We start from the raw sequence: 14,573 nt of genomic DNA, 5'->3' as shown, positions 1-14,573 counted from the left end.
AAAAAACAATTTCTTGTTGTCCTTTACTTGGGATGCCATCCTCAGCTCCATGGTAGCTTTGGCCTGTCTAACTGCCTCCCTACAAGCGCGAGCAGAGGAGGTATACCTCCAGAATTGGTGATCTCTCCCTGTTTCCACTTTTTATTTGCTCCCCTTTTGGCCCTTAGGCTGCCCTGGATTTCTCTGATCAGCCAAGGAAGCCTCCTTTAATCGCCTGAGTTCATTGAAATCAGCTTTCCTAAAGTCTAGCACTTTCACCCTGCTAGTTACCTTACCCACTCGACGTCTTATGGTGAATTCTACTATTAGGTGATCGCTGTCCCCGAGATGGCTACCGATCTGTAGGTCCCCTATCATGTCATCCCCCATTACCAATACCAGATCCAGTATGGCATTCCCCCTAGTGGGACCGTGTACCTCCTGTGTCAGGTGGAGGTCCTGTACACAGGTTAGAAACCTGCGTGAACGGTGGGACTTTGCCGTCTGCGTTTCCCAGCAGATGTCTGGGTAGTTTAGGTCCCCCATAACTACTGCATCTTTAGCTTTTATGGTCTCCGAGAGCTGCCTCAGGAGCCCTGAATCTATTTCTTCCCCTTGGTATGGGGGTCTGTAGCAGACCCCTACCACCAAATCCCTTTCTCCTTGCCCCCCATGTAGCCTAACCCACAATCCTTCTACTTCCTCATCCTTGGATTCCGTCTTGATGAGGGTCGATGTATATTGCTCATTGACATAGAACGCAACCCCTCCCCCTTTTTTCCCCACCCTGTCCTTTCTGTACAACCTATAGCCCTCAATATGTACTGCCCAGTCGTGGGATGAATCCCACCAGGTTTCCGTTAGCTCTACTAAGTCATAGGTGTTTTGTGCAAGCAGGAGCGCTAGTTCATCCTGCTTGTTCCCCATGCTCCTAGCATTAGTATATAGGCACTTTAGCCCTACGACTGGTGCCTTTGCTGCCGCCCTGCTCCGAGTCCCAAGGGGCCCCTTATTTCTTACCTTCTCGTTGCTTACCTGTCCTTTAGTGGTACTTACAAGGCATGTACAAGGCATGTTCTTGATAGCCTACCCCTAGCAATAAGGTCAGTAGTTTAAAGAGTGCATGATTCTACTTAGACCTTGCTTGCCTCAGGCCTGACTTTGAAATGAACAGAATGAAATTAAAATAATGGGCTGACTGTTGCATCTTTTGGGAATAAAGTTGATTCCAGTATGTGACATCTCCGGTGTTTTGCTACTGCATGCACAGGTTAAAATGCTGATCCCTACACTAAAAGTTACAGGTTTTAGTAGCAATATAGGATTTTCTAGAAACAGAAAACATTTCATTCCTCCCTCCATAATCAACAGCAGGAGTAAAAGAACACAATCTAAGCAAGACTAAGATCTTCCAGGGAAGACTTTATAAAAAAGGGCCTATCTACTCCCTATAAGCATTAAATGTTCTTCTACTTTTTGGGCATGTACCCATGTTGCCCTATGATGACATTGTTACTGCGCCGTGCTTCAGTACTTCCTTTTAGTACTAAGGCACAGTGCAATAACTGCCCGTACTGCACTGTGTGCACAGTGCACAGTTAGTTTTAGCCACTACTTCGCCATGTGAACACGCTAAAACAGGGGAGTGTGCCACGATGGCGAAGTAGCTGCTGGTCACGTGTAGACTCATGTGATCACTTCATCACCGCAGCATGTAGTATGGGGATGTAGCACATCAGTACGGCAACGTAGGGTGACATGTAGACACGGCCTTTTTCTACACTAGAGGTTTACTCGGTGTTCTTGTTTCAAATACATTACCCTTTCCCCATCAGGACTCGCAATAGAGATGATACCTTTAATTAGATCAACAAGATTTTTGCCAAAAAAAATCTTTAATTGCAAGCTTTCAGGCACAAACACCCTTCATCAGGCATTGGAGAAAAGATTGTAAAAGTTCTCTTGGGTAGCACTACCCTTTTCCATGCTGTTTTATAGCATTTTGTATCCTATAGAAGCAGCAAGCACATCCTGTCTCAGAGGCAGTTACATTTTAGTGGCATTTTGGCATTATTTAGTTGGGGAAATACTCTGGGGTCTTTTCAGTATAATGTTATATAGAAAATGTAAAATGTTACAGTTAATTATAGTGTAATTATTGCTGCCTATCAACAGTGAAGCACCCTGAATACTTGAAAGATGATATGATTGCTGTTTTATCAGATGAAGATGGGAATTCGTTGCTAAAATATGATGTTCTAAGAGAAGGTTAGGGGTTTGCTGTTTCTCAGACAGAAGTACATTATGAAACAGTAAAATGTGATTCTTTGCCAAGGGTGCACTGCTTCTGTCTTTTGATAAGAAGAAAAACACTTGCATTTGAAATATTTCTTTTGCCAGTGGCCAACAGTATAGACTTACAGATAATGAAAAAGAAGAGCTTTCTGTAGTAGGGGAAATCTGCATTCATTCTCTGTTCAAGACCCTGTTCCATATTATAGAACACCAAGTCAACTTAACATAACACACCTGTTTGCTGAAAGCTGTTAAAGTCTCTAAGGAAGCTGATGATGTAGCATTGATGAAATGCCTTCCCTAACTAAAACTGCTTCTTTTTGTAGAGTGGCTTCACACCTTTACACATAGCTGCACACTATGGAAACGTCAATGTCGCAACACTTTTGCTCAACAGAGGAGCTGCAGTGGACTTCACAGCCAGGGTATGGAGAAACCTTCTTCTCTTCTTAGATGGGATGCTCAGTGAAAAAGGGATGGTAACTTTGTTTACAATTTACATCAAAAGCAGGGTGCAAAGCAAGGTGCAGGTAAAATTTTACCCTGTGCTTAGATGTCTTTTTGCACAAATCTCTTTAACAGGAGCTTCTGGGCACTGAAGCAGAATGTTCAGACATCAATGGCAACACATTTTTATTCCAAAATGGAAAGTATTTGCCTTTGAATATGCCCAGGATACAAATGTTTATGTTGTGTTAACTCATTTAAAGTTTCTTGCCCCCATCAACTGTATTATAGATATGTATATAATATTCACAGTCTTTTCCCTGTCCTGTAAATTTTCAGCATTTATCAGAGTAAGTTGATTTTACCTTTTCAGTGTACACTTCTATGTGAATATATATATAAAGTACCATACATTGTACGTGTGTACATAAAACAGAATATGAATACTGAAGAATTAAAAGTACTCTTTGAATGAAAAACATCTGTAGAGCTTGGATCAGAATTTCTCAACCAGGGTGCCAGGGCACCCTGAGGTGCAGCAAGATCCTTTGAAAAGTATATAGGAAGTGTGAGGAGATAAATGAGGTGTGAGGAGATAAGCAGATCAAGCTCTTCCTGCTTAGCTGCTCCCCAACCCTCACTGCCTGGCCTCTTGGCAAGGAGGTATGCACTGTAATAAATATATTTACTTTTGAAATTGGGTGCTGCTTGATTCACAAAAGCTATGCAGGGGTACCTTGAGTCTGATGAGGGTGCCTTGAATCTAAAACGGCTTAGAACCACTGGCTTAGATAATACAATCTATTTATACAGTACATACAGTACAGTACATATTTGGCGTAAATCGTCTAGTATCAAAAAGGTACCTGATATAAATATGTGTGTGGCTATCTCCACTTAATCTTTTGTTTCAGTTGCATTGCCAGGGGTCTAATTGAATTCTTTTGTGAAGGACTGCCTTTTGGAAAGATCTTATGTTTATGCTGATATCCTCACTAACGTACATTTTCCCTACCTGAGATGCCTGCAATTAGACAATTTTTCTGCCTAATTAGGACCTGACTTTTGACACTGACTTTGTTATGCTAATGAGTTCCCTTTGTGCCTAAACTAACATGCTGTGCATGTTGCAGTGATCTAAATGTATCATTGTGCAGTGAATATTAACTAATTGAGGCTTTGATGTATGGTTATTTATCTGTCTTACTGTGAGATTGTGATGTTTGGTGTTTGGGCAAGTGTGCTTCTTTGTTACCCAAAATTCAGAAAAGGTACATGTCTAAAAAAAGCCTTTCTAAAGAGCTGTAACTCAAATGATGTGTGTACCTAGCTCAAGTTCATCCTTGTTTATTCTCTATACTTATTTATGTTCCTCTCTTTTGTGATCCAAGGACAGAGTCATCCCCATTATACACTTCAAAGTCCATCATACTCTTTGTTTGTTCTTTTCATGGTGTAGAATGGAATCACCCCACTGCATGTGGCTTCCAAAAGGGGAAACACAAACATGGTGAAGCTCTTGTTGGATCGTGGAGGGCAGATCGATGCCAAAACCAGGGTGAGTGTTTCTGTTCCCTGAATATTGTGTTATCACTAATATGTGGGGTTTTTTAGTCAAAGGCTGGGAATGCCAACATTCAAAGTTGGTGAAATTGTGCTTCATTGATAGTGCCTTTCCTGACTTTTCTTCAAAAAGTGAACAACTAGATGCCAATATTTCTATATTTTCTTGCATACAGCATGCCCCAGAAAATTTTTTTTTCCAGAATTATGGCTCCACGGAGCAGAGCTTAAACTTCAGATGACTCACCCTCCCTTGTCTGCTTAACTAAAGCTGAAAACCTAGCTGTTACTGAAGACATCATGGATGGATCTATGCTTTTGAAAAGAGCTAAAGAGTTCTCAGGTGTATGAAACAGGAGAGAGACCAGGAGCAGCCAGCATAGAGCAAAATTGCCCTGAGTAAAGTTGCCTTGATTAATAGAAAGTGAAGACCAATTGCTAACACTTGTGGAGTAAAGGGGAATGAGCCATTTAGCCCATTTATTCCCTCAGCTGCCTGAATACTAATACCACAACTACAGCGTTCTGTAGCAGGGATCAAAGCAGGGTGCTTCTATCCTGAGCAAAAAATCAGCTTCCCCACATAAGACCTCAGTTTGGAGGAGGCTGTTGAATTAGGAGTGGGGAAAAGTGTGTGTTGTATACAAGAAAATACAATAGATATCACTCGAGAGAAAATGCTTAGGTGACTATAACTCAGAACTGTTGAACAGTTTCTTGGCATAATGAAACCTGTTTTGACACTTGTCCAGATTTTCAAAGGTAGCTCCAATAATTTGTTAATAAAAATATCCTAGGGAGTTATTTCATATTCAAAATCCTACTTTTGTATTTAAAGATAGTGGTTTGATCTAAGGGAAGATTTCTCCAACCGTTTACATGTCATACAGGGAAATGGGGCCCTAAAGGCACTCTCTAAGTCTGCTGTGCAGTGTACCTTGTACCTGTATCATAGGTTACCCAATGGGAAGAGGCACACAGTCCTAGTGAGCCCACTGCTCATCCCCACCCTCAGTACCGGTGGGTGGAGACTGGTTTGAAATTTTGGCTTAGCCCAGAAGGCATTAGCCACCAGTTAATTCAGTTTTGTGGAAGTGAGTGGTCTCTTACTGGTCTGTATCAGCAGCAAACCTTTTCCCCCAAAGGAAGTGGGGAGGGAACTACAAAGAGACTTGAACTCATACTTTCTTTTCTGATCTGCACCTGGGGCAGCAAACCTATAATTTACCCCTTAGGCAAGGTTGATTTTTCCAATCATCTCAAAACAGCAGGCATGACATAACAGTTTACAGGGGAGGGAGGCTTGATTTTGTCAAATTGCATTTTTGAGTAATTTCTGAAAATGTAGTTCTTTGTGCTAACGGATCACTCCTCTTTTTCAAACAGGTTGCTCCCTGAAACAATTGGTCTGTTCTTAAAGAACTGTGCCTTTGCAAAAAATTGTTACTGTGTTGTTCATTCTCAATATGGCCAGCAACCAAAGGCAGGTTAAGATCATGTCAGACCTGAGCCTAGATTTTGAAAAGCCCGGTGTTTGGACGTTAGAATCAGGGCTTTATGTTTGACCGGTATATATGTAAGAAACATTTGCGTTCATATCATGAATTGAATTTCCAATATCACTCCAAAGTTCAGATGAAGTTTGGATACAAAAGTTTGATTGGACTCTTTCTTAGCCACAGTATGATCAACATTGGAAAGCCTAAAACAGTGGCAGCCATTTCAAAACCTGTATAATCCTAATAATCTCTGTTGCATTTTAGAATATATTGTTCACAATAAACAGCTCTTCAGGTTGCTTCAAACCCTCCACTGCACTGTAGCCATAAATTAATTTAATCGGCTATCTACTGCTTCATATGCTACAAAGGCAATAACAATTATCTTATAATTAAGTGTATGGTTATGATTTGATGTGTGAGTCTGTAAGGACGTGTGGCACAATGATCTATGTCTATACAGTTTATGAGAAAATGTTACCATTTGTGATGGGGGGTGGATAAATTATTCAGGGGCAAATTATCCAAAATTTGTATCTAAAATATGTGGGTAAAACATGCACAATCAAGATATAAAATGGTAATTGTGTACCACAAACAAAATATTTGCAAATAGGCATAAATTGGACAGTTATGTGCAAATGCTGTTTCATGCAGGGAATTATGATTTTCAATTCAGAGTGATGCATACACATTTCATGCACAAAATTTAGGTTTGGAAAATTGGCTTAAAATATTTCTAAAAGGAACTTTTGAATAGTTTTGAGAATAGCATCTCGTATTTTATAGACTCAAAATACATTTCTAACAGCTAGGTTTAAGTGTATGCTGAATGAACCCATACAAATAGGACATACAATTTCCTTGAAAGGATCTATCTTTAGGAGAATGGCCATTTTCTTGGCTTATTGTCCCCTGTCAGTTTGTAGATTAGCGCAAAACTCCTGGCATGGAGTCACTGGTGAAATCTTCAAAGTATCCCAAAGCACATATGCTCTTATTTGCACAGTTAGCAGCTTCACCTTGCTTTCATTTTCTACCTTCTCACTTCTCAAAGACATGCTGGAGAAGGCAGCTGTGTGTACTTCACAGTGTGGGAGATTCCAGAGCTTTGGTTTTGTTTTTCAGCGTGTGTCTGTGGCGTGCTGATGTCCTCATGCCAGCTTTTTATATGGTCTTGGTGTCTCTTTCTTTTCCCTTTGCTTTGTCCGCATGCCTTGTGCTTTGCTATGGCCGTGAGTATGTAGGGTAATGAAGAGGTAGGTTGTGTGTTGCATGCAATGCATATATGTGTATTGTACTGTAAAGGAAAGACTTCTGCCTCCTCTTTGTTGGTACTAACATGCTTGCACCTCCATATGTTCCTTTCCATTTATCCTGAGAAGTATTTACATTTTTGTAGCAATTCAGGGTAAAAATGGGAAGTAGTCAAATGAAATGCATTAGGATATTTCATCTAGCAGCTTGGGTCTTTATATTTGGTTACTGTGTCACATTAGAACAAGTTCTATGGCTTTGAAAGCATTCATTAATTTAATTCATTTTATTTTTCAGTTTTCTTCACTACATGGCATTTGGTGATACATAAATCAAAAAGGGAAGGTTAATTTTAATAGATTTTAAAGTCTCAAGTACTTTATACACTGCACAACAGGCACTTGTTATGGTACAATTATGGTTTTAAGTATTTGGAAACGTTCTACAGAATGAATTCCTCTGGAAGTTCTTACACTTGTATCTAAAAAATAAATCTTTAAAAATTAGTAATTTAAGGGAGTGTACTAGAACTTTGATAGGTGTCACTGGTACATATACATATACATTTACATATACATAATTCTCAATACCATTATGCTTTTGCATCGGAGACTGAGGTTTTTAAAAGAAAAAATATATTCTCAGGAATTGCAAATAGTATTTTCTGCTTGCAATAGAGATATATATAACTTTGGGGCGTAATATGCTAGCAAAGATACTGATATTTTTTCTTTAGTATTTTGTTTGTATAATATCCCATTTTTTCACTGCAAAGTGGGGGGAAAAAGGGGAGAGGGAGAGACAAATAACATGTATTTGGGGGGGGGGGTTATTTATCTTTTTGACCCTTTTATGCAATGCTACTCGCATGTCTTTACCATCCTAATGGCATTTCCTTATTTATGTCACATTATAATATCATTCAAAGGCCCCTGCTACACATTACATATATTATACAATTTACTGGTCAATCACACGCTAAATTTAGAACAGCCACCTATGCAAAGTAATTATCACACCAAAAAATAGCCATCCATCTTTAAAAAGAGCCAACAAGCTATAAAGTTAATGCTTGAAAATGTGTAATAACTGTATAGCCGGTTTCAACAGCTTTCATTTGAATGTGTAGGTGGGCCCTAACAATGGTAGATGAACAAATTCACCTGTAATTGTCTAAAATGTTGTTCAGTTGCATTAGCTTCAATTTGATGTTCTTGGGTATGGGAGGTATTATGCTCTGTTATGAATGTATAGCTCCTAGTACATTGTGACACAATTAGAATAAAAATAAATAATAATTGTACTTCATCTGGACAAAATCCAAAACTTTAAATATTAGAATATAATTAGACAAGATTACTTGGTCCAATAATTTCCCTTAATTGGGTGTTGTAGTTATGGAGCTCATCAATATTGGCAGTCTTCCCCCTGAACATTGCCAGCTCCCTAATTTAACATTTGCTTGGTTAGGAATTTTCCTTTTTAGAGTCATCTCCACAGGTAAAAATTCTGGACATTGTAGACAAACAGTACTGCACCATGGCTTTTGGGTTTTGCAACTTGGTATCAAAGATAGGGAGAATGGAGAGCCTGTTGGGAACGGGTAGTAAGTAATACTGATATGCTTTATCATCTACCATAAGGGTGGAGAGTAGAAGTGCTCATGGTTGAGCATGTTAAGCGAGGCACTTGAGAACATGTTAAATGAGAGAGAACTCGGGTGTTGAAGGGAAAGGAAGCCAATGAGAAGCTGGCAGAAGTGTATAAATATCACACAGAATTACGAGTCTCCAGGAAAATCACAACTGAGGAAGAGTCATAAAAGTGACGTCAGAAAAGGTAGTAAAGGGACTCACGCACTTTGGATTGAGAGTAAACCAGGTTCTGAGAATCATTCACATTTTCCTCAGTACAGATTAAACTTGGAATCTGTTGAAGGTCGCTCTTCAGTTCCTGTCATGAGGCAAACTTTTAGATCAGGAAAGGATTTCTACCATAATAGGGCTGTCATGATTTCCTATCAGGAAACCATTGTGATAGGCTCTTAACGCAGTTGCTCTGCACTATATTCAAATTATTTTATTTTATTATCTATTCTTTTATTTTTATGCTTCTTTTCCCAGCAAAGGCTTAGGGGGGCTTATGGAAAGAGAAGTGAGTGAATCGGCGACTGGTGCCGCCTTTGTCGGGGGGGCACGTGTCCCACCTGCAACCAGTCCTGCTGACCGGAGGGTGGGGTCCCCTGCGGCCAATCTTGCTTGGGGGGGTTCCCCCTGTGGCCGACGTCACTGCCTGGGAGGGGGAAACCCCATTGCAGCTGCTTCTGGGAGTGGGTGTGGCCACTTCTGGGAGCGGCTGCAGTGATCAGCCGGTGCTTGCAGGGGGGGCACCAGCACTCCTGCCTGCCTAAATGGTGAGCACAGCTGGTCAGGGGGTGCACCAGCACTCTCAGGGGGTACACATGCACCCCCTACACGTCACCACTGACTGAGTGACTTATAAAATAGGAGAGCAACAAGAGAAAAGTGAGTAATAAGAGAATAGAGGGGAACTAAAATATGAACATAAAACAGAGTCCCACTAAGCAATGTCTTAGCCTAGTTTTGATTGCTAAATTTCTGCTCAAGTAGGAAGGTCTTACACCATCTCTGAAAGCCGTCCAGGCTTAGGCTCTGGTGGGCCACAAGAGGGAGAGAGTTCCAGAGCTGGGGAGCAACTGCTGAGAATGAGCTCCCTTGCATTTTTACCAAGGGGACTTGACTGACGTACTGGTACTTCATAGATTTCAGTTTTCATAGACATTAGGGCTGGAAGGGACCTCAGAAGATCATCGAGTCCAGCCCCCTGCCCCAGGGGCAGGAAGTCAGCAGGGATCATAGGATCCCAGCAAGATAAACATCCAAATGTCTCTTGAAGGTGTTCAGTATAGGTGCTTGAACCACCTCTGGCATCAGCCTATTCCAAACCTTGGCGGCTTGGACAGTAAAGAAGTTCTTCCTTATGTCCAGCCTGAAATGGTCATGAAGGAGTTTGTGACCGTTCAACCTTGTCATCCCTTGGGGTGCTCTGGTGAGAAGACATTCTCCCAGATCCTGGTGAGCACCCCTGATAAACTTATAGGTGGCCACCAGATCACCCCTGAGTCTGTGCTTTGCCAGGCTGAAGAGTCCAATGGCGCTCAGCTTCTCTTCATAAGGTCTGTTTTCTTGACCTCTGATCATACACCCTCTCAAGCTTCTCCACATCCTTTTTGAATTGTGGAGCCCAAAACTGGATGCAATACTTCAGCTGCGGCCTCACCAAGGCTGAGTACAATGGGAGAATGATGTCCTGCTCGAGAAGCATCTATGGATGCACGTTTTGCTTGCTTTACTAGCTGCAGCATCACATTGAAGGCTCATGTTCATCCTGTGGTCAATCATGACCCCCAAGTCCCTTTCGTCCATAGTGCTAGCCAGCATAGCACTGCTGAGCCTATAAGGATGCTGCAGGTTTTTCTTCCCAAGGTGGAGAACCTTGCACTTTTTGGTGTTAAACACTATCAGGTTCTCATCCACCCATTTCCTGAGCCTGTCAAGGTCAGCCTGGATCACCCTCGTGTCCTCAGGTGTGGATGCTTTACCCCATAGTTTGATGTCATCAGCAAAATTGCCCAGTCCCCTTCTGACACCAATGTCCACATCATTAATGAAGATGTTGAATAGTACAGGCCCAAGGACAGAGCCTTGAGGGACCCCACTGCTCACAGCGCACCATGATTGACTTCTGTCAACCACCATCCTCTGGGTCTGACCATGGAGCTAATTCCCCAGCCAGCAGATCATGGTGAGCCTGAGGCTGCAGTTAACCAGTTTTGCTAAGAGGTGATCATGGGATACCAGATTGAAGGCTTTTTTTAAAGTCAAGATATACGACATCAATCTCTTCTCCCTTGTCCAGGGGATAGGTCACCTGTTCGTAAAAGGAAATAAGATTGGTCAAGCAAGACCTACCCACAAAAAACCCATGCTGGCTATCCCTCAGGATGTTGCCATTGGCCAGTCTGTTAAAAATGGTCTCTTTGATAATCTTTTCTAAGATCTTCCCTGGGATAGAGGTCAGGCTGATGGGCCTATAGTTTGCCAGATCCACTTTCCTTCCTTTCTTGAAGATAGGCACCACATTGGCCTTTTTCCAATCTTCAGGCACTTCACCAGAGCTCCAGGAGTTCTTGAAGATCCATGCCAGGGGCTGAGCTATGATGCTAGCTAGCTCCTTGAGTACCCAGGGGTGTAAACTGTCAGGGCCGGCTGACTTGAAGGTATCCAGCCTCTCAAAGTGTTCCTTCACGAGGTCAGCATTGATACTTACAGGAGGTTGCTCTTGCTTGACTTCAGGGATCACGGTAGGGTGCAAGGGAGAAGGGAGTCCCTTAGGTATATAGGACCCAGACTGTTTAGAGCCCTATAGGTCAAAACCAACACCTTGAATGTGCCCTGAAAGCTGTTATGATAGATGTCCTGCAATAATGCTATTGTGACAAGCTCTCTCACTCTTCAAATATGATCATATATTTTAAGTATACAAATTTCATTAGGCCATTGTTGCCATTTTAAAAGTAATGACTTACTAAAAATAATCTTAAGGAATTTAATTGTTGTCTTTCGTCTTTTTTTTGGAAAAGGAAAAATAAAAAATATCTAAGCTCACAAGTTCTACAAGTTAACTAGGACAACAGGTTGTACAGCTAGGGGCTAAAAGCAATATACTGTAAATTTTGAATATAATTCTACAATTATTTAAGTAGAATATATGAGGTCATGTGCATCTTGGGCAAAACCAACTAAGATTTGTTTCCCTGCCTTTTACATCTTTGTTTTGAAAAGCGTGCATGTAGGATTACAATAGTCTGTATTTAATTTTATCAAGAGACCAAAAGCTTAAAGGTAGAGGCTGAAGTTGCATTGATTGATTTTAAAGAGATGAGGCTTTGTGAAATACGTAAAAAACTAGCTAGCTTGCAATTCTTAAGGGTTACATTTAAGCAAATTAAAAATTAGTGTGCTGCCTCACACAGCTCAAGAAAAAGCAATATAAAGTATTATAATAAGTTGTTTGAAGAATGGAGTAACCTCTCCAATGCAAAATTTAGGAGAAATTTAAATAATTTATTTTAATAGTTCAATCTGATGGTGGAATTAATAATAAACAAAATAATAATACATGCATGCTTTCAAAGTTATGTCTGATTCCTTATAAATAGCTGCATGTAATGATTTCAAATCTTAGAGTTTTAATACTGCTAGGGATGGAAAGACTCATGAAGGAGGAAAAATGAAGATATGAGGCACCATTCTTGTGGTGCATGGTGTATTTTTTTATGGTGGTGGTATTGTATTTCAGTATAATGTCTGCAGAATGGGTCTGATCCTGTTTTGTCCTCGTGCACTGAAATCATGCAGAATTTTAAAAGATCCTTAGTTGTAGGCCTACTATAAGAGTTTTGCAGGTGCAGTTTAGAAGAGTCCTTTGATAATTAGGTCTTTTAAAATCTAATTATATATCATCAACCTTCATTTATGTGGGCATAAGCTTTGCTCTACCCTTTTTAACAAGATGGTACCCCTATTTGGTCCATATTTAGGACCCTTTGTAATACAATTTTTTTTCCAGACTCTTAAGATGGAGGAGAACATTTTAATAACTGGTATGACAGAATAATGTATCATAGTTAGCCTGCAGTGAAAAGATAATAAAAGAGATTCAAACTTGTAAAATTAAGTTAAAGAATGGACAGCAATTTTTAAAACCAGGCAAGAGATCTCTGAGGTTTGTTTTTGGTTTTGACAGCCAATTAAGGGAGAAAAGAGAAGTGATGAATTTTCTCGGGTATTACAGATTTTAATGTGATTTCTGATAATAAACCTGTTCAGTTGACTAGGTTACAGAAGGTCCACAGTGAGATTATCACATACAAGACTGATACAACAAATAGCTAAGGAATACTAAAGCAGTTATGTGGGTTATTTGCTTACTCCCATTATGAAGACAATGTATTCTCTAGTCCTTAAATTCATCATGCATATAATATTGGATGATGAGATTAGTTAGTTGCAGTGAATTTCCATTAGCTCTCTTATGGCAGTTTTTGTGCTCTTGGGATATCCACTAGCTTTACTTCAAAGCCCAGACACTTTAGTCTAACTGTGACTTGTCAAGATGCCATGCCTGGTACCTTGGGCACCCCTCCAATGAGTTTTCCCAGTGTCCCTGTGTGAAGGAGTGAGTGAGAGTAAACAAAAGCCCCGAGGTTCCTTACATGCTGGGCTTGGGAGGTCAGGCGAAGAAAAGCAGCCAGCAGCAACAGACAGGGAAAGTGAAAGCAAGAATTACTTACAACATGGAGGACTGATGGGGCTGCACCTGGAGATGGGAAAGGAAGAGAAGCAATCACCACACTTCTGGACCAGCATCTCACTCTGGATTAGAGGAGAGAGGCTGCTCAGAGGTATTTCCGGCCCCGGAGAGGGACAGAGTGGGGTCAATTCCCTGCAAGTTGCAGAGAGAGGAGCGGCTGAGCATCCCGACAGGCAAGTGCTGTGAAACCTGCCAGAGAAACGCTGCGGGTGCGACCCTGTGAGGGAGGCAGGTGGAGGTCTGCCCACACAAGGCTTCTGATAATCCTTAGAGCAGAGTGATAGCTGAGGATCTGGGGGGAGAGGCCAGAAGAATTGCTGTTTTCAGGTTAGAGCTTCGCTGCACGTGGGAGAGATCACATGGGGACTGTGAATGCTCATGTGTAAGCTGGGACAGGCCTGTGCAGAGCAGTGACTGGATTAACTGTTTTTTGTTGTTGTTGTGATTTGGACATGAGAGCCTGACCACAGGTGAAGGGGACATGGACTGAGTCTGACAAAGAGACTGAGAGCAGTCGGATTTCGCTCTTTTTTTCTTCTTTTTTTTGGATATTTGAGTGCAGGTCAAGGCCAGCCCTGGAAGAGCGCGCGCCTACCGAAAGCTGATGGTCACCCTGGTGGCTGAGGGTGGACCAATAGACCAACAGGCAGCATTAAGGTCTGGCTGCAGAGGGCTACGAGTACCATCTGGAGAAGCTAGGGTGTGGTAAAGGGGAAGTTTAGGAGCCCCACAGAAGAAAACAGGGATTGAGACCAGGTAGGATTACCTTGGGCATTGCCTCCTAGCAATATAATATCATCAAAGTCGTGGCAGGAGAGAAACATAAGACCAACTTCCTGGCAGACCGGGTGATCCAAAGCTGAAGTCCACCCTGTCACCGCCTGTAGGAAAATGAACTCAGGGCAGTGGCAGCAAGGCCTACAACACCTACAGTCATCACACCCTGGTGAACAATTAGCCACAGAATAATTGAGGTGGACGTTGTAGATATAGCTCCACATTATACATGGAAGTGTTTAGATCTGTAGACTACTAGCTACTGGGAGAGCTTATCTGTTATATACCAATGCATCTCTGGTGATTACAATCCTCTGACTGATGTAGTGTTGGTCTGTCCTAATTGCATGATATAGCTCT

The 14,573-nt window shown here is 41.4% G+C and overlaps 1 protein-coding gene across 1 annotated transcript in view; it reads left to right on the top strand.

Moving 5' to 3' along the window:
• Positions 1-14,573, top strand: part of LOC102378565 (ankyrin-2-like) — a gene marked incomplete at its 3' end in the record, with an annotated part of 143,923 nt that overhangs the window by 101,893 nt on the left and 27,457 nt on the right. The window contains exons 7-8 of the mRNA XM_025192212.1: positions 2,601-2,699; positions 4,181-4,279. Of these exons, the coding sequence (XP_025047997.1) occupies positions 2,601-2,699; positions 4,181-4,279 (198 nt within the window). The remainder of the gene's footprint in view (positions 1-2,600; positions 2,700-4,180; positions 4,280-14,573) is intronic.

Source organism: Alligator sinensis, unplaced genomic scaffold (genome assembly GCF_000455745.1).
Source record: "Alligator sinensis unplaced genomic scaffold, ASM45574v1 scaffold1099_1, whole genome shotgun sequence".
In the NCBI taxonomy this organism is placed as follows: domain Eukaryota; kingdom Metazoa; phylum Chordata; order Crocodylia; family Alligatoridae; genus Alligator; species Alligator sinensis.
The sequence above is the reverse complement of the archived record's forward strand: the minus strand, read 5'-3'. Positions and strand labels throughout refer to the sequence as shown.